The sequence below is a fragment of the Nasonia vitripennis genome, chromosome 2, assembly GCF_009193385.2.
Source record: "Nasonia vitripennis strain AsymCx chromosome 2, Nvit_psr_1.1, whole genome shotgun sequence".
NCBI classification, from domain to species: domain Eukaryota; kingdom Metazoa; phylum Arthropoda; class Insecta; order Hymenoptera; family Pteromalidae; genus Nasonia; species Nasonia vitripennis.
This window is the reverse complement of record NC_045758.1, coordinates 9,768,035-9,794,718: the sequence shown is the minus strand read 5'-3', so window position 1 is coordinate 9,794,718 and position 26,684 is coordinate 9,768,035. Positions and strand designations below refer to the sequence as shown.

The 26,684-nt window shown below is 44.1% G+C and overlaps 5 protein-coding genes across 55 annotated transcripts in view; 3 read left to right on the top strand and 2 right to left on the bottom strand.

Annotated features, from left to right (window-relative positions):
• Positions 1-27: 27 nt before the first annotated feature.
• On the top strand, positions 28-5,141 carry LOC100115409 (putative inorganic phosphate cotransporter). Its single transcript, XM_008209709.4, has 4 exons — positions 28-488; positions 654-903; positions 1,547-1,797; positions 3,008-5,141. Exons 2-4 carry the CDS (start codon positions 879-881, stop codon positions 4,244-4,246), a joined length of 1,515 nt encoding a protein of 504 aa, XP_008207931.1. The 5' UTR covers positions 28-488; positions 654-878; the 3' UTR covers positions 4,247-5,141.
• Positions 4,722-7,971, top strand: LOC100115437 (putative inorganic phosphate cotransporter). The gene is made up of 4 exons (XM_001600110.6): positions 4,722-5,648; positions 5,724-5,962; positions 6,110-6,599; positions 6,680-7,971. The coding sequence occupies exons 1-4, from the start codon at positions 5,624-5,626 to the stop codon at positions 7,408-7,410; spliced, it is 1,485 nt and encodes a 494-aa protein (XP_001600160.2). The 5' UTR covers positions 4,722-5,623; the 3' UTR covers positions 7,411-7,971.
• Positions 7,972-8,454: 483 nt separating this feature from the next.
• On the top strand, positions 8,455-13,006 carry LOC100115471 (sialin-like). Its single transcript, XM_001600135.6, has 4 exons — positions 8,455-9,400; positions 10,006-10,247; positions 10,479-11,460; positions 11,807-13,006. Exons 1-4 carry the CDS (start codon positions 9,379-9,381, stop codon positions 12,088-12,090), a joined length of 1,530 nt encoding a protein of 509 aa, XP_001600185.1. The 5' UTR covers positions 8,455-9,378; the 3' UTR covers positions 12,091-13,006.
• On the bottom strand, positions 12,344-15,183 carry LOC103316397 (protein Fer3). Of its 2 annotated transcripts, none has more exons than XM_016982390.2 (4): positions 14,966-15,183; positions 14,533-14,711; positions 13,728-13,878; positions 12,344-13,478 (listed from the first exon to the last, which is right to left on the bottom strand). In XM_016982390.2, the coding sequence occupies exons 1-4, from the start codon at positions 15,011-15,013 to the stop codon at positions 13,323-13,325; spliced, it is 534 nt and encodes a 177-aa protein (XP_016837879.1). In that variant the 5' UTR covers positions 15,014-15,183; the 3' UTR covers positions 12,344-13,322. The 2 variants fall into 2 exon arrangements, with proteins under 2 accessions (XP_016837879.1, XP_008208105.1); XM_008209883.3 differs by having other exon boundaries at positions 13,728-13,887; positions 14,966-15,179.
• Positions 15,184-17,985: 2,802 nt separating this feature from the next.
• LOC100115546 (inositol hexakisphosphate and diphosphoinositol-pentakisphosphate kinase 2) overlaps positions 17,986-26,684 on the bottom strand; it is a 28,936-nt gene continuing 20,237 nt past the window's right edge. For 32 of the 50 annotated variants that reach the window (XM_032596785.1, XM_032596795.1, XM_032596792.1 and 29 more), the window contains 6 exons: positions 21,937-23,745; positions 21,426-21,630; positions 20,427-20,518; positions 20,226-20,337; positions 19,776-20,144; positions 19,534-19,603 (listed from right to left, as the gene is read on the bottom strand). In XM_032596785.1, the coding sequence (XP_032452676.1) occupies positions 19,600-19,603; positions 19,776-20,144; positions 20,226-20,337; positions 20,427-20,518; positions 21,426-21,630; positions 21,937-23,745 (2,591 nt within the window). In that variant the 3' untranslated portion in view covers positions 19,534-19,599. Of the gene's footprint in view, positions 19,420-19,533; positions 19,604-19,735; positions 20,145-20,225; positions 20,338-20,426; positions 20,519-21,351; positions 21,631-21,936; positions 23,746-26,684 lie in introns of those variants that run through there. The other 18 variants (XM_031922585.1, XM_031922586.1, XM_031922591.1 and 15 more) reach the window with 9 other exon arrangements.

The following is a 26,684-nucleotide window of genomic DNA, read 5'->3' as shown; positions in this document are numbered from 1 at the left end:
TCGTACAGCAGCGAGACACGAGGCGACAGAGCGTCGCGACGATCGCCGCCGAGAAGGACGGACTACTCTCCGATGGACTAAGAGTGTAGCTGTGCTAATATATAGTAGTGCATCGTCGGCGCTTGAAAAACGTTGCGAAACGCGCACTCGCACACACAGGCAGAGACGGACAAACACGAGCGCTCTCGGATTTTAATGTACTACGACGGCGATCGCGCGAGCGAAGCTAAAGCATCAGCTGCGGTCGGACACCTCAGTACAAAGTGCCGCATGCGCGCGAGCGCGTCGGATAGTGCATGCGATGCATCATCAGCGAGGCCGTTTCGGGAAATAGGAAAAAGTTTTTCTCTCGGCGGCTCTGCGAGATGCGCCGACGGAAACTCGCCCGCGACGACGCTACGCTCTCCCAGCCCTCCGCAGCGTTTATGTAAGAAGCCTCAATCTACTACTGCTGCTGCTGCTGCTGCTGCTGCTGCTGCTGCTGCTTGGTAAAGCAAATATTGAATTTTATGACGTACGCTCTCGGGGGTCTCTCTTTCTCTGTCTCTCTCGAATTCGAAAGAAAGCTAATACGCGCAGGCCGTCGCAGTTATCTAGCGATCGCCGGGAGCGAGAGAGAGAGAGAGAGAGCGATTATGTGCGTTTCCCTCAAGACGGTGAGAGCTGCGGCAACATGTGAGCGAGCTACATCAGTCGGGCAGACGGCCGGAGGAATTAGTTGCAGCTGAAAAGTTGGAGGGACCGACGAGCGCGCTCGGCTTTCCGTTTGGGAAGAAAAGTTGGCAGCGGCCCGAGGGAGAAAGCGAGCGGGACACGTGGGTGCTGTCTGGCTGTTGTTTTCCTCGAGCGCGTCCGCACGTCGTTGGAAAATCGGCAACATGTCGGCTCAGTGGAAAGACTGCTGTGAGTATTGGAATCTTTTCAGTTTTCTATATACAACACTTGCTGTTGGCAAATGGGTCGGATATTATACTCGTGTGTGTGTGTGTGTGGCTGAGTCATCGCTCGGAATCGAAATTAACAAAACGAGGTTGCTCGCGTAAATTTTCATTATTCATCGTTTGTTGTAGCAATAATCCGCGATCGTTTGCGCAGTGTACACGCGGTAAACAATCGCGTCGATCCCCGTATTTACGTTGCGAATCTCCTCTCTGTTATTGTTATCTTCACGCGTGTTATAAGCGCGTAATTTTCCGCCTCGTGTCGCGACTGCATATCTTACTGTCAAACTGCTTTCCCCAAAACGTATTAGTCATTATTTTCCGCCCATTAAAAATCGCTTCGTCCCGCACGAACAAAAAAAGGAGAACCGAACGTCTCTATAATTATATCGATTGCGCAACGATCTAATCGCGCCTCGATACTATATATTACGATAAAAATATAATCCCGACTTTTTACCACGCGATATCGCGTCAATTTTTCTCACAATGTACATCCGTGCTTCTCACCCACTGCACTCGTGCTCTTTTCACACGCACGCCGCGTGCGCCGATCTAACCTCACAATTCTAACGCCGCATGTGTGTTTTAATCTCCACCGACAGGCTCGGGCATATCGCAGCGATGGATCTGCGTGATCATGACCTTCTTCTCGCTGTTCTGCGCCTACACGATCAGAGTCTGCCTGTCGATCACGATCACGGAGATGGTCATGCCGAACAACGAGACGTCCGATTTCATCGACGACACGTGTCCGTCCGAGCTCAAGGAGGTCCCAACTGGCAAGCTCAACTCGACGACCGAGCCGAGTATCGGCTACGACGGCACCTTGTACGAGTGGAGTGAATACACTCAGGTGATTAAACTTTTCCCCGCCCGATGTGTGCAGTCTTTTGTAAAAGTACATACACATCTATAGCTATGTACATACGCATACAGCGATCGTATTGTGCGTGAATTGCCTCTGGCGGCGTCGCTGCAGATAAAGTCAACAACATAAACACGCGATAAGAGCTCCTCTCTCTTTCTATACTTACTATCTGCGGGTTCAGTCTTAAAAAAGATTTTCCTCGCTGCTCGGGGGGCTTTTCGAACGCGCGCACGGCTGTGCCGTTGCCAAGATCGTTTTGAAAAAAAGGCGCGAAGTTGAATGGTCAGCGTTCTCGTGACATTATGAAATTATTAGGCAGATGATAAATTAACGAACTTTTTTCTCGAGATAGCGCGAAGCATCGCGTGTTTTTATTCTAGCGCGCGCGTTTCTGAAGTAATCGCTAACGGCGTCGTCAATTATAGAGGAGCTTATCGAACTTGCTCGCCTCGATCGCTAAATGATATGAATAATTTTGACCTGAAAATGTCAGCTTTTTATGAATATTATTATAACTGCGAGATTATTCATATACAATGCGCGGAAAGATTACTGTATTACTGTATTATGTAGCGAGGAATAATGTACTGGCGCGATTCTTAAAACGGATTATTGCGCGAGATAAAAATTGTTGTTTCCGAGCACTATATCGGCCTGTGTCTGGCATAATCAATGAAAAATATGGAGATTCGCGCGGGCGAAGAAAAAAATTGTATACTGCGCTATCATCGCAGTTTTAGCCAATAAACTTCCAGTTCATAAATTTACAAAGATCGCAATAACGCTACGCATATATTTTTCACAGATTATACCGCAGCGTTGTTGACTCTATAATATGCGGGTTCAATAATAAATTGCCGACGGAGAGAGAGGAACGCTTGAAATACATTGCGATAGAAATACAATAAATTGCCATAGTAGCATCGCGCTGTCCTCCAAGATCGTTACGTAAAGCGTGATTCAACGCTAAACGAAACTTCTATTCTTCTATACTCGCCGGAGAAAAAAATTTCGATCGTTGAGGTAGGCTCGCCGGCAAAGTCCTCTAACGTCACACAGAGCGTGTATTAGTCGTTCACTCCCACAATAAGTTATCTGCGCGGTTGCAGCGCCGGCTAGATATGCCCGGCCGATAAGTGCGCCGCGATCGTTACGTCAACAGGCGATAACCGATCTTCTTCTTTCTTATCTGCAGGGCGTCATCCTCTCCTCCTTCTACTGGGGCTACGTGATAACGCACATCCCCGGCGGCATGATCGCCGAGAAGTTCGGCGGTAAGTACACCCTGGGCTTCGGCATCCTCTGGAACGGCATCTTCACGATCCTCACGCCGATCGGCGTGCAGTACGGCGGCGCCACGGCCCTGATCGTTCTGCGAGTGATGGTGGGCCTGGCCCAGGGCGCGGCCTACCCGGTCCTCAGCGTCATGCTGTCCCAGTGGGTGCCGATCGAGGAGCGATCGAAGGCCGGCTCGCTGGTCTACGCCGGGGCGCCGCTCGGCACCGTCTTCGCCACCTCCACCGCCGGTCTGATCCTGCGCTACAGCGGCAGCGGCTGGCCCGCGGTGTTCTACTTCCTCGGCGGTCTGAGCCTGCTCTGGTTCGCGCTCTGGATGATCTTCTGCTACAACGACCCCCACGATCACCCCTTCATCTCCGAGACCGAGTTCAAGTTCCTGCACGAGCAGCTCAGCCAGCACAAGCACAAGAAGCCGCCGCGGGTACCCTGGCGCCACGTGCTCGGCTCGATGCCGGTCTGGGCCCTGGTCGCCGCGATGGTCGGCCACGGCTGGGGCTTCCACACGATGATCAGCGACCTGCCCAAGTACATGGGCAGCGTGCTCAAGTTCTCGATCGAGAACAACGGCTACCTCTCCTCGCTGCCCTACCTCTGCATGTGGCTGGGAAGCATCGTCACCTCCTGGATCGCCGACTGGCTCATCGCCAACGACCACATGTCCACGACGAACGTGCGCAAGCTCGGCAACTCCATAGCCTCGGTGGGCCCGGCTCTGTTCATCATCGGCGCCAGTTACGCCGGCTGCGACCGCGTCCTCGTCGTGCTCATGATCGCCCTGGGCATGACGACCATGGGCGCTGCGCTGCCCAGCATGAAGGTCAACGGCCTGGACCTCAGCCCGAACTACGCCGGCTCCTTGATGGCGCTGACCAACGGCATCGGAGCCCTGACCGGTATCGCGACCCCCTACATCGTGGGCGTCCTGACGCCGAACCAGACCTTGAGCGAGTGGAGGCTGGTCTTCTGGATCATCTGCGCGGTCTTCCTCGCGACGAACCTGGTCTTCGTGATCTGGGCCGACGGCGAGGTGCAGTACTGGAACGACCCGGACTTCCTCAGGAAGGAGAAGAGCGACAGGCGGGCCAAGAAGGCCAAGGAGGACGTCGAGCTGCTGACTGTGAACGCTGCCAAATGAGAGCTGGGGAGAGATGTTGAAGAGAGATATTTATATATTTTTGTTATAACTATTCGAAAGCCCATAAAGTATTTTTGTATGCGCGCGACGTACTACGAGGAATTGTTACTACAGGCTTTTTCGCGCGAGACTTGAATTTTTTAAAGCAAATTAACGAGCTCACGTTTGTTACGTGCGCAGATGTATGCGGCGTTACTCAAAACTCGTATCGTTAGTCTTTGTAAATATGCTGAATGAAATCGTGTATTATACGCGTAGAGCGCTGATGGTATAATTTAAGAGATTTCGAGCTCTAGCGTCTCGTCGATTGGCGGACGATTGTAAAATACTATGTATAAATTTGATACAGGAGCACGTGAGAGTAGTATGGAGTATATCGTAAATCAATCTTATCTTGGCAAACAACCTTAAATGAAATGAAATGTACGTCATTAACACGTTCATCTATTTCAAATTATAAGACAAACTCGCTGTCAGTCTTTCAAGTACTGCCGACTGCAGACAACTATCAGGTAGCATACCTAGAGTTGTTTTTATTTTCTCGTGTCAATGCTCTTATTATAATAACAGTTGATTTTATTTCCAATCGTTCTTTTTGTTTTGTAATTTTTAATGCCTGTAAATTTATTATTCGTAAATACCGTGTGTAGCACTGTTACCGAACGATTATGTATAGATAGACCAATGTTCCGTTGTGTAAATGACGCTACGCCTGAAAAACGTTGTGCTTATATAGTGTGTAAACTTTGTTTTTATTGACTACATGTATACCGACTGTAGAAGATCACAAAATTTCTGTACAAATCGTCCAGATTCTAATGTAAGAGGCTTTGTGAAAGTTTATATTAAAATGCGGAAAAGTTATTTTTATTTATAAATAAAACATTGAAAAGTATGCGCGTCTTGTACAAATCTAAGTATTCCTGATAAACTGTAGCGATTATAGCTTCGTAAAGAGAAAGAGAAACTGCCAAACTCAACCGTATAGCGGCGCTACCTGAATAAAAATATGGCCCTTATCTCGGTTTAACTTTGTGAGAGGAATATCGCGTCGACAATGGCACTAGATGAAGTACATAAAGCAGTTTGGTAGTTGTCTCCTCTGTGCAGTGATTCGAACAAATTATTTTAATCTTTGCTCCATTTGAATTATTAATTTTTAACAGTATTTCTATTCATTTTTTATTGTATATATGGATCTTCTCGATAGATAAAACTTCAAATAGTTAGATTTTTGAATACTCTCTGAAATGGCTCACGTCGATTGATAAGAAAGTATAAAAAAGATAACTCACTCTCTGCCACGAGAAATATTCGTTCTTCATCAGTTATGAATTTCACATAGAAGCGAATATTAAGTATAGACAATTTCGCAAGATGGCATCGGCTTGGGAAGCTTGTTGTAAGTAACACTTTTGCCCGTAAAAGTTATATTTATATCACAGTTGCTAATTGGACTCCGTAATCTCGATTACAGGCTCAAATATTCCACAGCGATGGATAGTCGTGATAATGAGCTTTTTAGGACTGTTCAACGCGTATGCCATGCGGGTTTGTTTATCGATAGCTATTACGGAAATGGTCGTACCTACGAATAACACAGAAGAATTCGTCGACGATACCTGCCCCGACAATAACGACAAAAGCGATATTATAGAATTCAATAATAAAACTGTCGTAAACACAGAACTGTTCGAATGGAGCGAATACACGCAGGTGATGCATACAATGAAATTTCTAATATTTTTAACCATCAGTGAGTCACAAGCAATTAGTAGCTCTCTAAAAGACATTTCACCTGTCATCCTCAGCTCAGCAATATAGCATCCAATAAGCTTCACAATCAAATTTAAAAAACTACAGGGTATAATTCTCTCCTCTTTCTACTGGGGCTACATCCTGACCAACTTACCAGGTGGTCTGATCGCCGAGAAGTTCGGCGGCAAGCACACCCTCGGCCTTGGCATCCTGTCCACCGCAATATTCACGATATCGACGCCCTTCTGCGTCATGTACGGCGACTCGACGACTCTGGTCTTTCTGCGAATACTCATGGGCATAGGCGAAGGCCCCACCTATCCTGCCCTCAGCGTTTTGATAGCCCAATGGATTCCGGAACACGAGCGATCGAAAGCCGGCGCTGTAGCCTTTTCCGGTGCGCCTCTGGGCACGATCTTCGGGATGCTGGCGTCGGGCTTGATTCTGCGCAACGGTAGCTGGCCGACTGTTTTCTACTTCTTCGGGGTCGTCGGCTTTCTCCAGTTCTTGCTCAACTCGGCCTTCTGCTACAGCAAGCCCAGCGATCATCCGTTCATCGGCAAGTCCGAAGCCAAGTACCTGAAAGAGCAACTGAGTAAGCGTTTCGCATCGACCTTATTGATAAAGAAGAAAGTTGAGAAATAAAGGGTAAATACAAATGCAATGAACTTACAGAGAACACGCACGCGAACCTACCACCGACTCCCTGGCGCCACATTCTGCGCTCGAAGCCGGTCTGGGCCCTGGTCGTGGCGACGATCGGTAACGCTTGGGGCTTCCTGACGATCTGCAGCGACATGCCCAAGTACATGAGCAGCGTCCTCAAGTTCTCCGTCCAGAGCAACGGGTACTTCTCCTCGGTGCCCTACCTCTGCATGTGGATCAACAGCTGCGTGTCCTCCGCCATTGCCGATTATCTCATCACGAGCAGGCGGGTGTCGATCAGCAATATGAGAAAGATCGGCAGCACGATCTCATCCCTGGGACCGGGTATCTTCATCGTCGCGGCCTCGTACGCCGGCTGCAACGGCTTCCTCGTCGTTCTCCTGCTCACCATAGGCATGACCTTCATGGGCTGTGCCACCTTTGCCATTCTGGTGAACATGCTGGATCTGGGGCCCAATTACGCCGGAACGCTGATGGGCATCGTCAACGGAATCTCTACGTTGAGCGGCATAGCCTCGCCGTACGTCGTGGGTTTGATAACGCCGAATCAGACGATAAGCGAGTGGCGAGCTGTGTTCTGGATCGTTTTCGGGATGTTCTTCGTGTCGAACGCTATCTTTGTATTATACGGCAGCGGAGAGCTGCAGGAGTGGAACGACCCGGCTTTCCTAGCCAGAGAGAAGATGAAGAGCAAGGACGACGAGAAGGAAGGCATACAGCTGATGCCTATGAAAGCTTGAGAGTGTTTGTGATTTTTAGACCGTAGACGTGAATGAGAAAACATTATTGTTCAAGAAATTTCATAAATTAAACGTTGAGTACAAAAGAATACAGTGACGACAAAACCATAAGTTTTTTAATTAGCACCTGCGTTTTCACACTTCATATTCTTTGCTTATCTTGTTTACCTTTCGCCTATGAATTAGAACTGTTTCTAGGCAATATATCTTCCTTATCTTCATCATTAAAAAAAAAAATATTTTAACTAAAATTCACGACGCACGGCTATCTGCAGCATTAGCATAGGTATCCTTGTTGGTGGATTAATAGTCATGAGTCATCGATACAACATTCAAAATTACTTAAAAAAGCAGTAAAAGCTTTATTAACGATTTATTACATTTGTATTATGAGAGCGAATAAGATGACTTACTTTTAATTAAAAGTAAATATTATTAAGGAAGCCCTTGGTTACTGCTATAGTTTTATTAAGTATACAACGTTAAGACGTTTGCGGAAAACGAATGTCGCTCTCGCCTTGCTTCTCAATGATAAATAAATGTTTCCAATTTAAAAAAACAGTCATTCGTTTGTACAAGTGATGGATACTCATTAAGATACTGAAAACTTTGTCCGATGAATTGACGTTATTAGATCGGAGTAAACAAATTTCGGCGCCAGTTCTTTAAATAACAGGAATCAAAGTATAAAGACAGTGCAGACACTGTCTGTGTATAAGGAAACAGGGGATTAACCGTTTCTTTTATTGCGAACGATTGTTGCAGAATGCCTTTTTTATTGAACAGATCGTTGGTTTCGGTGGAATTTTAATTTGTTCTTATTAATCTTAATTCTTATACCAAATTTTGACAATGGATCTAACAAAATCTTGATTAATTGCTAATCGAGTTATAAGAGTAAAAAATTATCGACACTAGAAGAAATAGACAAAACAACACATATCTAGTTATTCCTCGCGTTACTCAAGCTTTTGTTTGAACCAAATATATCTCGGTATCATATGTTCAAATGATTGATATCGCATAGTACTATATGGAACCACGATAACGTTCACTAATGAGTAATTGAAGATTCCAATTATAGTATGTACGCAACCGATGCGCACATGATTATCGCAACTTTTGTCAACAGATTTTTACATAAAATTTTAAAAGTCTTACACGAAACCGCGTATAATAGACTCTTTGCGCAGCCGATTTACATGTCAGCAAGTTTCAAATATACGTGCGCAACGGCATGACGACCAATAATCTTTTTATTTTATTATTAATAAATTGTCCGCACTCAGTGGACGCGAGGAAAAAGTCCTTGTCACCAACCGCGCTTATGCACAAGGGCTGAACCCATAAAGTCGCATCGTCAGCAGCCGAGATAGCGCAAAATAACACAAGGGCAAAGGAAAACTTTGCAAATCTCGACCGAGATAAAGCTTGTGCATCATTGTCCCTCTTCGACGACCGTCTTTTCCACACTCGGGAAAGATATGCAACCGCAGGGAACGAGAGGAGTGGTAGGGAGCCGCCTTGAAATTTATGCCCCTCAGTGACTCGCTCGATTTTCACAATTGTTATGACGCTGCTGTTTTCAGTCTCTCTCTCTCTCTCCCTCTCTCTCTCTCTCTCTCTCTCTCTCTCTCTCGCCGTGATTACATTGTCTCGATTGATTTTCCACACTCGGTATAGGTAGGCAGTAGATAATAAAATGTATAACCTTTCTCATCGGCGAGCACGGGAGTGCGCGCCATCGGTCGTTTACACAGACACTTGATGCTCGCGTGTCTCGAGAGACGCACCTTAGAGTTGACGAGACAGCGGCGGGACAAGCATGCAAGGATCGAGCTTCCACGCGCGCTGATATCCTGCGCAAACGAACGGGGTTGTTCAAAGGACAGATTGTTTTTGCTTCGAATTGTAATCGCGGCAGCTGTGATTTTTCAAGGATAAGGACGTCGATGCGAAGCTTGCAGTATGTCGTCGATGAAATATTGTTGTGAGTAATTGTAGTGCATATTTGTTCAATTTTTTTTTTATAATAGTTATTTTAAAAAATTCGATCGATCAAAGGAAACGTTGTTGGAACGTATGACGATTATTACGATGATAATACTTTTCGCGTTTTAAAGAAAAGATACAGTGTCTAGTATTTTTCACTGTTTCAATTTGCACGCGCCTCTTTCTCTTTCGCATGCATAATTTTCGGATATTATGCTTGATCGATGCGCAGGATCCCTGAAAATTCGCGCTTATCGCATTCGCGTATGCGCAATTGAACCATCAGAATCTCGATTAAACAATATTTGATTCATTCAAAATTATTGTCGACCCATCTGTTTTTCAAAATACTGCCAAAATGAAAGGCGTGTCTCCTGAATTCTTATCGGTCACATCATCGTTAATAAATACTCGAATATTATAATTTCACATTAAGCTGCGCAGTTTTTAACTGAATATTCGTTATGCATATTTATAAGTTTTTTATAACTGATTAGTTTTGTAATCTTCCGATAAACTGTCCGCAACCGGTTCATCTCTTATATGCCCGCTAGCTCGCAAGTTTTTGCAATACGCCAAACACAACAATATTTCTCCTTTCAGGCTCGCGGTTATCCCAAAAATGGGTCCTCGCGACGATGAGCTTCTTCTCGGTGTTCTGTGCATTCTCGATGCGCATGTGTCTGCCGCTGACGATCCCGAAAATGGTAAAACACGCCAAGCATATATCAAGGTCGATACTGCAAGCCGACGACACCTGTCCCGGTCCCACTTATAATGCGACTCTTCAGCATCACGAGATGCGCAACACCACCGGCACTTACGACTGGAGCGAGTACACGCAGGTAAACAGGCCTTCGGGAAAATAAGAATCATAAGTTTGTCGTTGGCTTGATCGGCTTGACGATGCGACGGCTGATGGACCGTAAATTTTCAGAGCTGATGCGTTGAGAGCTGTATTCTGCAAACAGTGCGTGTGTAATCTGTTACAATGACATTGCGCGTACATTTTGATCAGCATATGACTTGCAGCAGAAATCATTTGGGAAAACAAAAAATTCATTTGAAATTTTCAGGGCATAATCCTGGGCTCGTTCTACTGGGGCTACGTTCTGAGCCACGTGCCCGGCGGCATAATAGCCGAGCGATTCGGCGGCAAGCACGCCCTCGGGGTGGGTATCTTCACCACGGCTCTCTTCACCCTCCTCACCCCGTGGGCCATCGACTGGGGCGGCGCGACAGCCCTGATCTTCCTGCGCGTGGTCATGGGTCTCTGCGAGGGCGTAACTCAGCCGGCGGTCTCGGCGTTGCTATCCCAGTGGATACCAGCTGAAGAACGTTCCAAGATCTCGTCGTTCGTGTTCATGGGCGCGACCGTCGGCATACTGGCCACGTCCCTTGGCCTCAGCCCCATCATGGAGCACCTGGGCTGGCCCGGCTTCTACTACATCTTCGGTGGACTCGGGGTCGTCTGGTACGTTCTCTGGTGCGTCCTCTGCTACAGCAGTCCCAGGGACCATCCCTTCATCTCCAAGGAGGAGGCCAAGATGCTGAACGAGAAGCTGAGCCAGCACACCCACGCTGACCCGCCGCCGGTGCCCTGGAGGCATCTGCTCACCTCGGCTCCGTTCTGGGCTCTGGTGATCGTCACCATCGGTCGCGACTGGAACGGATACACCATGATGGCCGACATGCCGAAATTCCTCATCAGTGTGCTCAAGTTCTCGGAAAGCGAGGTCGGTCTGCTGTTCTTGTCGATGAACATATCGATGCTGATATCGTGCAGCCTCTTCTCCTGGATGTCCGACTGGCTCATCGAGAAGAATTACATGTCCATCACGAACGTGCGGAAACTCATGGCGAGCATAAGCTTGACCGTTCACGGAGTCTTCGGTGTGGTCTCGGTTTACGTCGGCTGCAACAAGTTCCAGTACTTCGCGGTGTCGTTCGTGTCAACCTTCACCTCGGGGGCTGGTTTTCCCGGTGTCAAAGCGAACGTCCTCGACCTCAGCCCGAACTACGCCGGTACCGTGATGGCGGTTAGCCATGGACTCGCAGGTATGGCTTAACTCTCTAATTCTTTTCGAAAATTTAAATTTTATCAACGCTATAGGCTTTCACCACGTATATTCACCTTCGCACTAACATTCTGCCACGTGCGCGCGCGTTTGTACAAGAATAGATTTCGCATCGAAGCCGTAAATCAAGCTCAATTTTTCATTGTCTCTCACGCGTGTCTAATCGTGCAAATAAAACACCTACTCGATTTTCTCGCTCTGTTGACATTACATAAATTCGATTCGCTGAAATTCTATGAAATCGCTGCGAAAATAATTTCTGCTATAATTGTACGAGATGGAAAGTTTTCGTATAGTTTTTACGGTACCATTATCGCTTTCCGCAGGTCTGTGTGGTTTCGGTGGTCCATACATGGTGGGGATTCTGGTACCGAATCAAACGTTGACCGAGTGGATACTCGTGTTCTGGATCATCTTCACTGTGACCGTAGTCACGAACGTCGTCTTCGTACTGTTCGGCAGTGGCGAAGTTCAGGAATGGAACGACCCTAACTTCGAGAGAAGCAAGAAGAAGAGCAAGATGATCGAGATGAAGGAGGTTGAGAAACTATTGACCGTTAAGAAAGTTCAACTCGCTGTGGCGATTGACGAGGGAATCAATCCGTGTTGAACGTTCATTCCCGAAAATCATGAAATTGATTCGAGAAATAGGCTTGAACAGCTATAGGGTATTACAGCTGATTCCAATTTGTAGGCGACGATGATGAAAGATAGCGCGAGTTGGAACTGCTATAAGGAAATAATATAAGGAAGCCGAAAGTTCCACTAGCTCAAAAATCGACGATAAATAATGAATCGCGATATGCTTCATTCGATGTTAATACAAATGATTGACTGGCGTTTTTAATTGAGATATTTCAAAATTATTTTTCTCACGTGTGTATTAAATTTATTTATAGTCTTCTCAACGATACAGATCTATTACGTTTTTTTATAAAGCTAAATATATATATGGGACTATTTTATTAAAATGCTGAATCATCGGACGGGCACTTCTGTATTTGAATAATAATGTCACCAATTTGCAACCGTGGATGCTTACTAACAACTAAGCATTTTAGTACAATACTCCCAGCCATACATATAGTTGTACGTGATAATATATACTTAACATATCGATCATACTTATTGAGGAATGGAAGACAATGTGATTACAGTATCGATTTTTACCAGCGAAATGTTTGCTCCATCGATATGCAAATTCATCTTTGCTGACATTTTATATAATTTTTTACATGTGCGAAATGCGGTATTGTCTTAATTTGGCTGTAGGTAATCGAAATGCGCTCGAATTTTTTAAAAGAAGAAAAAGACAAATCATATCGTACGTCTTAAATATTAATTGTACATATTTGTAAACACTGAAATTTTAACATACGTAAACATAAAACTCTCAGTGTACATCATCCATAAATAATAATAACTAGAAAAATACGCACCTATGTGTACACTAAAGCTAAGAAAAATACTCAATGTAATTATCATAACAAAAATAATAATAATGATAATAACAATAATTGAACCAATGATAATGCTTTTTTTATGCGGTTTATCCGCGCATTCATTACGCGTATTATTACTGACGGAATCACCCTCGAACCGCGTTGTACACGACTGTTTACCCAAGCGAGCGCGTGTGTTTCATTCGAAAAGCGCGAATATCGTTCCTAAGTATACTCTGAGCACCTCCAATTAGCTTCGATACGATTTTCAAGATAAACAAGCAGCTCGAGATATAAAATCACGCGTGGGTGTGTAATTCGGTATGCGCTCTCGACCGAAATCATATACTTGAAAATTGATTCACCGGTTTACTGATTACTCATTGACTTTTCCTCTATCTTAACTCGACGGCAGGTAATAATCCCTGGGTATGTAGTCCGTCTTGGAGCTGTTGGGCTCGATACCCAGCAATTCGCCCATGAAAGCGATGTACGTTATGGCCAGTCTCAGCGTCTCGATTCTAGACAGCCGCTTCTCGTACGCGAACGTAGGTACCTGCGTGCAATAAATTTCATTCGGGTGAGCTGCTGCGTGTGCTTATCGTCGCGGATGATAAATTTTCCGAGGCTTTATGTCTCGGTGTTTAGCGAGTGACATGCGTGAGAGAGAGAGAGAGAGAGAAAGAGAGAGAGAGAGAGAGAGAGAGATTTACGCGCTCTCGGGGAATGTCAAATCTCTGCGCGAGATGGACTAGTTTCTGTTTGAAGATACGTGGTAGAACCAGTTCTTCGAATTCAAACTCACCTTTCGTCGCAGTTTGTCGAAAGCCTCGTTCAGATTGAACATCCTACGCCTTTCGCGAATGTTGGCTGCCCTCCTTTGGGACACCGTCGCTACTCTGCGTCTAGGCTTCTTCGTCGTCGAGGTGGGCACGTTCGAGGATCTTCCGTTTTGGCTGTAACGACTGGAATTGTAAAAACGCATTGCTAATAGAACTAGCACGAATGTATACTTTAGAGTTTCCTAGCCACTAAAAAATTGTGATATTCTATTTATAGAGCCTACTTCATTTTATTGCTACCTACTTCTAATAAAAGATAAGCAAAAGTAATTAGCTTATCCTATATAAGCTTAGTAACAATAATACCGATGACGCGCAAGATTTTGTTGGTAAATACACTTAAATAAGTGTAATGTGCCTTAGTGGGCGTTGTTGGAACCTGAAACAATGAGACTGCAACTTTAAATGATTTCCGAGAATATCACCCGAAAAACAAGCTTATCTCGTCTACATCGCTCAAACATAGTTTGATCATTGTATTACACCGACACCTGCCTCGAAAACAAATCGATTGCATTTCCACCATACCTATATTTCTCAATCTTAAAACATCAGCTACTTTACCTATTAATAGAGTTTAATCGTTCTCAAAAAGAGATATAGCGAGATAGTGGTGACCGATAAGAAAATACATAAATGGCCCCAATGCAAAAGGATTGTAGGTAAACACAGTAGTATACGCAAGTGCCTCAATTATACGAGATTATATATTTGTCGTTTGGAAGTTGTTGCGTGGAAGAGATAGTAATTAATGTATAAGTTTGTTACCTTTGATGAAGCAATGCGCACGGCTGCCTGTACAAGCCGTGTTCGTTGACGTGCTGATGAGAAGGCGGCGGTGCCGACGGATAGAGAACCGAACTGTCCCACATGGGATAGCTGCCGATTTCGTTTCCAACGTATTGTGACATCTCCGGAGTGGTTGTTGCCGTTGTTGTTGATATTACCTGATTCATTATAAAAATGAGAGAATTTTGTAATTAAATGGTATTATCGGTCTTTTATTATTTTCTAAACAGAGTACAGTAAATCGTCGAAAAGTCGTGAAAGAAATTATGAAATGAGCTTTTGATCAGCGAAACAATTTTATAAAAAAAAAATAAAAAAATTGAAACCATTATTATTGATCAAAAACACACTGATCGCATCACTTGGAATAATAACAAAAATCACTTGACATCACAATCAACAATTCACTTACAGGAGCTTGATTTCCGTTGACTTCCCACAGCGGTTCGGGGTAGCTCATATCCCGCGCGAATCTTCCTTCGCTAAACTACAACTAATCCTTATTGTACGTAAATTAGCGCAAAACCTTATCGGCCGCTCGTGGCACACACCAGGGCTGTTTCGAAATTCATCCGACCTCGTCGAGGATTCACTTGCGAGTGTTTAGCTAACGCCAAGAGAAACTGGCTTAATATCGGGGTGGCGCGATCATGGAATCGAAACTTTTCGACGCTGCAGACACGCCCCTTCAGTCAGGAGCGTCGCGGCGCTTCATCCCCCTCTCGACGCCCTTTCTTTCGATTCTTCACGCTGTGGATGTCCCGACACTTTGTTTCGAGATTAATAACTTATGACGATATTTCATGGAATATTGGAAAATATTTTTTCAAGGGATGAAAAAAATTTTAAATGCGTATTTTCGAATTGATTGTTATAGAATAGTGTAGAGAAATGAGCGAGTTATCTAACTTTCTTTGGATTCACTGAACTTTTACAAACGTGAATTTAACGTTTTACTAATAAACATAATGATTCAACAGGATTTTTAGTAACAAACGATCAGTCATTTTTTCTTATAAAACTGAAGAATAATCCGTAGAATAACCCACCCTCTTATCAGCTGAAAATCCAAGAAAGCCATAAAAAATCGAAAAGAAACCTGCACATCTATATACCGTCAATAAGTCTAGAACTTCTTCGCAGCCTACGACCCTGATCCCGAAGTCAGCGCTTAAGTATATCCACAATGGGATAATCGCGGGGTAGCGCTGCGACACGTGCGCCTCACTGCTCGGCTTCCATTGGTTCCGCGAAGGGGTGAGCTCCCACCAGAGAGTTCACCATTGGACTGTAGATGAGCCGAGGGCGGGTCTACCTCGACTACCGCGACGATCATTGTCATTATGGATACGCTTATATAGTTTACTTGCGATGCGGATGGGTATCGTTGGATTCCATGTCTTGAAAGCTTATTTGGAATATTAAGGTGCACATTCTGATGATTGATTTTTCCAAGATTATAACTTTTAGGTATTGCTAACAATTATTAACGCAACGTAAGATATTCCTAACAGCTGTTTATTAAATTATACTAAAGTTAAAAAATATCATTTTGACCGTCCAAACGGGTGTACACTCGAAATTAACTTTCGGTCGAGGTAGATAGCTAGATAGATCTAAATGCACCCCTTCGAGTACGGACTTAAAAGTCAATCGACGGCAATAAGACGATACTTCCGGAATCAAATCCTCCAGCGTACACGTCGAGTGTATAAACTCCGGAAACGCACGGCACGATATCTCGGCACGTGCCTCTAATCCTCTCCGAAACTCAAAGCATATTGTCGCGATCAACGTCTCAAACTGCATCGCATCCACCCTCGCACACAAGAATTAATTAAATAGATATTACACACGTCGAGTCACTTGACATCAGCGGCTGCTGCAATTTCGCCGTGTCAAATCCGATCTCCTGTTTGCTCGAGATGGAGCGAGAGAGCGAAATCCGGGGGTGCATAAAATTATTAATATGGAACCACGGGGGTGTGACGGCACCCCCCTATTGCCCCCCTAGTGCCTGTCTCTTTCTTTAGAACTATAGCAGAGCGTGTAGTTTGTGATGCGTCTATACGCGCACGCTTGGTTCGGGCTCGGTGAAAGCGGATAGATTTTCCGCGATTATGGGATACGGTGTCATTATAGGCGACGACGCGATTTTGCACGACTGTTAAGCCGTGACACCGAGCTCTGACCTGAGCATTAGGTTGGATAATTGATAGAAGGGTGGGTGACACTTAGCGAGAATTTCAGATCTTTTTTTTAAATGCAGTTTTTTTTTTTGTAGTGATTAAGAATGTTTAGCAATAAGTTATTTATTTAAAAAAAATGTGCAGTTTTCCGCAAAATATAAAGAAATGATTGTTGATATCGAGTCTGGCAATTTCGTCTTCGTCGAAGTTGGCGTGTCGGGGTCCATGTCCGAATCTCTATAGTTATACCGAACAAAGTAATAACTGCAAGCTGACGCCCTGGATCAATGCTGCGAGAGAGAGAGAGGAGAGAGCGGCGTCGAGGCTGGTAAATTTGGAGGGCAAGCTTCGCGTTCGAAACTGAAGCTTTTCGGCCTATACACAACAGCACTCACGAAAATTCCAAAAATAAACTCGTATAGATCGTTGAAGGTGTCCATAATTTTATACATTTAGCTGCTTTGCGTATAAAATATTGTAGACTTGCAAAACACGTTATTTATTTTTCGAGTTTACGATTTCTTTTGTCTTCTCAAGATATTTGACGACGCTTTGTATAGACAATGATAAAGTTTAAAAAATGAAAAAAACATAAATTATTTTCATAAATCACAGAAGAAATCTCTGTAATCGACACTTGCTACAATCTTGTTAATTCTACGAATAGCCGACAAATCTCACAACAATAGTCCAGGATCAAACGAGTCTTCCCTGAATCACGGAAAAAATAAAGCCAATAAGTCAAGTCGTCAACTCGCAAATCCCCAAACGCATCCCTCGACTGCACCTGCACTCGATACAGGTCGTCAGGGGCTGCAGGCGAAAGTTTTTCACGAATTCGGGGAAAGTCCGATTTATCTCTCGTTCTCCACATATCTGCTCTGCTTATGTCATCGTAATAGGGGCGCTAAAGAGCCGCACGTGCACGCCCTCATTGCGACGATGCGCATCGAACAATGGAGCCCCCCACAAAAATCCGTAGCAGTCTGTAGAACCCTTCGACTGCGCTTATTAAGTACATTCGTCACGCGTAGCTACTGGGACGATTCGTCTCGTGTTATTATAAAGCTATAAGTCATATTCAGTTTTGTGTAGGCGGCGCTTTTTTTAGTTGGATTGATTTAATTTACAATTTCGGTGATTCTTTTTTAAGCATGACCGAATACAGAACAAGCTTTTTCATCGCTGTTGAGAAGAAGGATGCATTAAAGTGGATTGTGTCGATGATCAATCTTGAATGGTGTATTTTTATTATTTTTTATTGATTTATTTAACAATTTTTACAACTTATGACACCTTTGATATAGCACTGAAACACTGGAGTTTTCATCTATTACTCGTTTATTTTTGTTTCACATGATGCATTATTGGTCATCTAGTTAAAAACTATCATGCGACATAGATGCTGACATTTTTTCTCTTCTATTTCGACATGGAGGTTTTTTCAATCAATTCTCTTTATAAGCACCTAGGCACATTTTATACTTAAAAAATAGTACTTTAATATCTCACCACATACAATGGACACTTCTTACATCCTTTACAACGTTATTTAAGGAACAGCTTACAAATTGTTTTTTTTTTGTCGTGGACACACGTTACAAATTTTGACTATACAAAGCAACCTAATCTGCGTGATAATCGAATATCGCGTAGGTAAGGAATACTTAATCAATCAAAAATCCGGTTAGTTTAAAAATTATCTGGACATGATTAGAGTATTAAGTACACGTTAATCAATTCTCAATTTCCAAAGTGCTCGCAACAGAAGCACCTTTTATCAGGTACAATCGATGATTATTAAAAATATATCATACGGTTATATCAGACAGACTACATGTGAGAAGCACTTTGCGCTAAAGGTGTGTACATAAAAATCGATGTTGCATTTTGCGCTATACATTCAAGATATTATATCGAGGAATGTCGTATCAACGCATTAGAACGCTCGAAAGCCAAACTAAAAAATTATTTCAAACAAAATTTCGCTAAGAAAACAATCGACTTGATCAACCCGTCTGATGAACTACTTCATCTCTCATTCTAATAAGTTCATTGTGGTAAAAAAATACGATAAGTGCTATATGTATACCCGCGACTATCACTCTCGCTCACATATATAAAATATACAATCATAAAATAAAAACGCTATTGTACAATGCACCGCGTGCACATATATATGATAATACTTGAACATCAGACAACAAAAAAGTATTGTGTATACAGATAATAAAAAAAGAGAAAAAAGGAAATCAGTATATAATTTTAAAATTAATCCCTCTTCTCATCGGGGAGGTCGAAGCCAAAGGTGACGTGCGACTTATCGGTAAAACTGCTCGCGAGTGTAAGCATGGGCTGCTCGTCAGAAGCAGGAGGTTCAGAAGACTCTTCGGATGATTTCTTGGGCGAGCGCTTCCAGCTGTCGGCGTCGGCGATCGCAGTAGCCGAAAGCGAGCTCTGCTTGTGGAGCAGGGGTGATCTGCTCCCACTGCGCACTACCGCCTTGGGCGTGTAAACGCTCTGTGAGCGTAGCAGATTATTGCTCTTCTTCGACGAGTCCCGCTTCTGCTGCGAGCTGAGGAACCTGCTCTTCTCCGAAGAAACACTCGAACTGAGAGAACTCGTCTCCTTTATTCGCACGTCGCTGTCCGAGATCTCCATGCTCTCCACACGGAATCTGAAAGGATCAAGATCGATTTTGTGGATGTAGCGCGTACGTATTGACAAGTTGCTCTTATAGTAGATGATAAATGTATATGATATTGTTCAAAGACTCACGATTTCTTTTTTGTTCGGCTTGCGAGTTTTTTTTTTTAACAAAAATAATTTCAAGTCTCGTAGGAATGTGTGTCTAGGTTTATCTAAAAATATAGCGATTTTGGTTTTCGGTATGATAAATGTAACTAACGTCGATGACGATATAAAATTCAACGGCAATAGAATGAGCCAGGAGATACCGTATTTAAAGATCCACCTCTACTTCCAATACTTACGATTGTAAAAACAATGATAAATATCTCCCCAAAACCTTACCTCCCGATCTTTTTGTAGCTGCTTCCAGGCTTGACGGCAGTCTGACTCTCCTTCTGCTCAAAGATGAACTGCACATCCTGCTTCTTCTGCTCCTCGGACTGTTTGAGAGTGAGGGTGTGGTCTTCTTCCTCGTTTTCGGCGCCAGAGCCGTCGTCCGCGGGTGTCGTTGAGGGTTTGACGAAGATCGGGAAGCAGTTGTCGTTGGCGGTGCGTCGGATCTGGCCATCCTCGCTGCTGTAGTAGTCTGTATAAGAGACGCTGCCACGGCTCTCGCGCGTCTCTTGATCGATGTTTACGCAGAAGTCGTTGTAATCGAGTTCCAGACAACGGTTTGGGGAGTACTTCGGTCCAGCCGAAAAGGGTTGAGATCTGCGAAGAAGTGAAAATCATGAATTCTTTTGTCTTCTTTGATCTTTTGATCAAAAAAAGAGTAGAAAAAAACGTATTTACCCATCGTTGCTGACTAAACTCATGGACATGCTACACTCGCCTGCTGAAGTTGGAGCTGGGGAGGACGGTTCCGATGAGAGGAACGACGGAGGTTCGCTGCTCCATCCTGTGCCTGGCGAAAAAAAAATCAAATTTCAACGTTTGCAATAAACCTTATTTTCTTTGAAAATAGAAATGGCTGAATTGCCAGTTGTCACTTACTATTGGGACTTGTGGGAGAGACTTGATTCCTGATATCGCTTAACTCGTTGTCATGAGATCCTTTGTAATGAATGGAGGTGGGTGTGATATACCTAAACGTAAAACAGGCGTTAGTAGGTGACGAACAGTCGATTATACAATTAGAATAAATAGTTCGAAGTTGATAAAAAATTTGTTAAATATTTTAGGATAATATAAAAATAAATAATAAATCCAAAAGTAACATAGTCGTTAAGAGTCGCCGAGATGTGGGTTAAAAATCACATTAGTTGTTATGAACAAAAAAGAAACAGTATATTGCAGAATTATGACATTGTTAAATTATGCTCGATATGCAAATAAAATTAAAGATTTAGTGTTGATTTAACAATACTATAGAGATGAAACGTCAGTACGTGATAAAATACCGTCTTATTTCAATGCCTGTATCGACAAATATTTTAACGATTTTAAAAATAACTTCAGCTGAAAATATTATCCTCAGTCCATTCCATACATAATGAGAGAACCTAATAAAAAATAAGATGCTTCAATTATATTTCTTTTATTCTCAACAATTTTTTTGTTTGCTAACAGAACTTTCGTAAAGTGGACTTTCACCATATAGCGTGAATAAATTATTATCTCCTTCGCAGCGGCAAAGCTTTGTTAAATTCAATCGCTCATTTATATAAGTTGTTCATTAACTATATACAAGTGCTTGAATTAAAAATTAGTCGTGTAAGCGTGTGTCACGATAAAATATATCAAATATAGTCATCGCAATGCCCTCCTTGCCAAGAGGAAATTTCATATATAGTCAACGGTATCATAAAATCCTCCTACACAGCCAGCGCACTACGCATGTGTGAATGTATTAATCGAAGCGCACACAGTTCAATAACGTGAAAAGAAAAGAAAAAACATAAGGTGGCTCGCGTCCTACCGGGTGCATATGTGCGGCTCAGAGAAATAGCGAACCGCGCGACGCAGACAGAGAGTAGCTTCGGTCAATAGTACCTGGCAGCCTCGATGCCGAGGCTCTGGTGACCGGCGGTTCCGGCGCCAACCGGCGACGGAAGCTTCGGAGGCGATGAGGCCGGCGTACGGAACAACGGCACGCCCGTCATCATCTCCAGGAAGGCGTCCAGCTGGCGAAGAGACAACGCGTTGTGCAGCGTCTCCAGGGGCCGGATTGGCGGCACTCCGCCGAAGCCCTCGATCGCTGCGTCGTGGAAGGGAAAAATTTCGATGGCGTTAGTGGTCAATTTTGATCGTCGCGATGGATCACACGAAGGATATAGGGGTTGCTATTGTTGATGTTACAGGGCCATCGAAGTAGATTTGGTTAAGACACGGCACATGTTTCAAGCTCTACATACACTGGTAAAGGTCTAAGCTCATAGAACGGCAACTCGAGAAAGCAAAGGCTATAAAACGGTACGCATTAGAATCGAATCGCTGATCCAAGTTTCATCGAGTAAGATAAAGAAAGAAAATAAGGATGGACGTCTATAAAGTCTAGACTCACCAGCGACGGCGGAGGCGTGCGGCGGTACCATGTCCTTGAGATTGGGCGCGCTCGAGGAACCGCTGATGACGGCCGTGCTGAATAGACTGTTGGCCGAGCCGGTGAGCTTCTTGCTCACGTTGTAGCCCAAAAGCTTGAAATAACTCATCTGTCCGGAGATACTGTGACGGTGGCGCCTTGCTGTGCAGGTAGGGTCAGGTTGAATGATCGAAGGTCGCGTGTCTGGGGATGAGAAGGATCGTTGCTGCTGGAGCTTGTGACGGAGGAAGTAGGGAGATCGACGCTGGTGGTTATAGTTCTGGTGGTACGGGTAATGGCTCACAGTGTTACAACAACAACAACAAGAAGAAGAGATAGAACAGCAAGAGAAGCGATGGCGCGAGGCGCGTTGCTCCCGTCGCCGACTGCTGCAGGCGCAACAGAGCTGCTGTCGGCGACGGCGCAGCTGAGCCCGGCCCAGCCAGGGCACAGCGTGATCGTCGAGGCAGCCGGCCGCCGGTGTCTGATTGCTGAAGTTGTCCCAGCTGCTCTCGGCCGCGTCGACGATCATAGGCGTGCAGCAGCGCTTGCAGTAATAACAGTTATTGGCCGCGTCGTGCAGCAAAGCCGTTCTCAGGCAATCTAGCGAGCAGCTCAGATGCAGCTTGGATGAGAAGGGGGACAGGTAAGCGGGAGAGTCCAGAGACGAGAACGACGAGGAGGATGCCGATGACGATGACGAGTGGTGAGAGTCCAGCGAGTTGCTTCGTCGGAGCCGTCGGCGAGCTTTCAGCAGAAGCTCCGGGCAGGAGTTGGAGCGCGAGAGTCGAGGTCTGGATAGCAAGCTGATGCAGGGAAACTTGAGTAGGTGGTTGTCGAGCGGCGGCTCGGGGCTGTCGGAGGAGGAGTCGTCGGCGCAGGAGGAGCCGCAGCTGGAGTTGGCCGCGAGGGAGTAGCACGAACAGTTGGAGAACTTGTGGGAGAGCGAGCGGGAGAAGTAGGTGCGGAAGTTGGAGCGCTCCGAGGGCGACAGGTCGCGGCTCTGCATTATCAGCTCGGAGACGTTGCAGTTGTAGCAGGAGCAGCGTCCTGGCGAGGGCGAGCGCGAGCGCTTGTCCAGCAGCGCCTCGGTCACCACCTCCAGCTGGTTGCTCGAGCTGCGCTGCTCCTGCTGATGGTTCAGGGAAGCGTCGGAGTGGAAGTGTGAGTGACGATGCGGATGACGAGGATGTCGCAGCTGCTGCTGACGATGATGCTGCTGGTGATGGTGATGGGGGCAGCGAGGATGGCGATGATGCGGCTTGGGCGGCGAGAGAAGCAGCGAGCTGGCATCAGCGCAGCAGGCGTCCGACGAGCTCTTTTCCTCGTGGAAGTTGCTCGACTCACCGCTGATCTCGATGACCGGCAGCGTCATGGCCGAGTGCGAGCGTCCGTAGCGCTTGATGAGCCCGGGCAATCGGAGCATCTGCCGGGAGCTCGTCAAGTCGCCTGCTGCGTCGTCGATGCTCGACCTAGGGGAACTACTACTCAGCGGCGGAGGCGGCGGCTCGGCAGCTGCGCTGCTGTCCTCGTAGTCGAACGGGCTGGGCACGGCTCCGGGCGAAGCTAGCGGGGTGTTGTGCAGGGTGATCAGAGGTGGATTGTTGCTGCCGCACGGGACGGCGGAGGAGGGTGGAGAGTCCTCCAGGACGTTGATTATCGGCACGGGAATGAGCTCCGGCGAGCTTATGGAGTGGGCCAGGGAGACCGGCATGCCCAGGGTATAGGATAAGCTCGACTCCTCCAGGAAGATCTCCGAGCACTTTGGAGAACGGGAGACCCGCGAACTCGCTGGTTTGTTCATGAGATGGTGATAATGACGATGATGATGTCGTTATACAGCGGTTTTTATCAGTCGAGGACAGAGGTCGGGATGAACGAAACAGTGGTGGTGGGAAAAGAGAAAGAGAGAAAGAAAGAAACAAAGATTATAGTCCTTCTGTCGAGGTCACTCGAACTTGGCTTTTTCGTTGAATCGTCGGTGTGAAGTTCCGGAGGCGTTCGAACGACTCGTTGCGGACGCCTCGGGAAAACAACGTAATCATCGTGTCAGTCGATAAATCGTTAAAACAATTGAAATTATAGATAATTGCTTGGGATAAGATGTCGGGAAGTGTAGAACTGCACCTTTAACCTGCTCACAGTGTGATAGACATCTCGAGAGATACATCATATATACGTATATATTTACATCCATTACAATTCAAATATTATATATATATAGACCACCAGCATACGCGATAGAGACTACGTCAAAGAGTTAACATGCAGACACTCAGGCAAACCGTTATAGTACAATACTCGGCATACAGTTAGTTGTATTATTAGTGTCACAGCTGGTTTGTCAACAAAAAAAAAATCAATTTGTGTCAGTTGAAGCAAACTACGTTGTAAGCGGTACTAGAAGCTTAAATTTTCGAAACCTAAGAATCGACCACTAGTGTACGTGAGCAATGATGCGATATCGAATTAAAAAATGAATAATCAACGTGACTACAGAATACGTTAATAATGATTGATGAATGAATCAATGAAATTGATACGTAATTTATGGCTCAATTAATATTACGGCGACACATTGTATACCTAATATAGACTCGTTATATACGTTCAAGAAGACACAATAAAGGAAGATGAGCCGTCCGAGGAAAGCTTCGATGATATAGACTAATTGGAACGTATGTAATCTAATAATGAGTGTCGGGATGACGTAAACAATATATCAAAATAAGTAAACAATGCATGATATAGAACTGACGTACCAAGACAAGCTCGTCTATTACTTAATAAAATGAGAGTCATCTAATGCCGATCATCGACGAATTAATAATCTTTACAATTGAAAAGTTAAGCTCGCTCAGTATAACACAAGCAGAGGATCGGGAAAGTGTAATATTATAGAGATATAACGTCATAAGCATGGATAAATACAACCGCGTTCTCGGAATTAAGCTTGTTAGTAGTAGGTATACACAACAAAATAATTGGTGGATTCACAGAAATGAATTAACTAAAAAAAATTTGTAACAGGTACATAATATGCTGAAGAACTTCGAAACAATGTGCAGAGTGATTTGTTTCGTTTTGGAGGAATTAAAGGATCTAAGGATAGCGGCTGAGTGGATCACATGCCCGGGAGATATGTGGTCCAAACAGTCGCTACTTGTCACAAAACAAATTAGTCATGGCTTCCACGCGCACAACTATCGCAGAGCAAAGAGTTATTTCAAATCCGGATGAGAGAAAACTGCCTATAGATTAGGTTGTTTTTTGTATCGTTATTTTTTCTTTTGTTTGTAGAATGCACACATGTCCTGCGGCTATTGCTTGTAGCTTTTAAAGGTACACGAAGCTAAGAACGTGATGAGGACGACAAAAGTTGTCAAAATACAAAATATTTTCTGTCGAAAAAACAATTTTGAAAAAAAAAACGACAACCTTATCACGTTCTTTTGTACAACACACATTAATATCTGTAGACACGAAACACATTAGATAAAACACGAAAATCATCTTGAGTCGAAAAGTAACGCTGTACTGGAGGTCTTTTGAAACTTAAAAGAAAACTGGAGCTTCTGCAGGTTAAAGATCGAAGCATAATTTACACTTGTCTCACTCGCAATAACTATAATCTTAAACTTGTAAAACTTAAACAGATGTAGATATTTCATTATTACTTATCAGTTATATATTATTAATTAAATATATTTTCTAGTTCATATTATATACTTCTACTGTTTATATCCTGATTATGAAAAAGCACGAAATTAAATAAATTCAAAGTATTTAGTACAAAACTACTATTCTATTTCATAATGAATAAGCTTAATCAATTCATGAAAAAGGCGAACATTTAATATCGTACTTTTCTGCAATATATATTAACCTACAGACTCCTGTTTTTATAATCTTAAAAAAAAAAATTCTCTTAAAAAAAGTTTGAATAGTTGAGATGCATGCAACGTGGTACAGTGATTTTTACTCTCAATAAACAACGAAGACACAGTTCAAAATCATAAGAACTTCGGATGCATGAGACGTTCTCGCAGTTTTACAAGTATATATTCAATCTTTGCACTGTACCCTTCAGTGAGTTCACAAAAATAATAAACGTTTCTTTCGAATCTGCCGAATAAGTGAAATTTGATAAATGAATAGATGTCGCTTAATATACAAATGTGAAACAGCCTGCCAAATACGCGTGAACTACATTAGATATCGAGGCACTGCAGTAAGGAGACGAGGTTGTTCATACAAAAAATAAATCATATAGTGCAGAAGGAAATTGAATCATTGCTCCAGCTGGGGACTAAATAAATCATAACGGCAGTGCAGTACAGCCTTTTCGAAATTAATGCATTTTTCATTGCTAAGATGGACATTATAAGTACTCAATATAGTCAATCCTGCTAAAAAGTCTGATAAACGCTATAAAGCTATCTCTTTTACTTAATAGGAAAACTTCGTTGTTTGTGAAAAATTTGCTTTATAAACAATTTGGTGTGTCAAACACTTAATCTTTAAAAGGGCTTTTTTCAGATTTGTAATACCGACGTTGCTTAACAAGTATCAGACATTTTTCCAGAGTATTACCTATGCGCAGGCTTGACTTATTCGTGATACTTCAATATACTATACAGTGTTGTTTCACGGTTACTCGACGTATATTAGCTAACTTTTGTTAAGCTAAGGTAATCGATACAAGACTAATGGTGAAGTGTAAATAATAA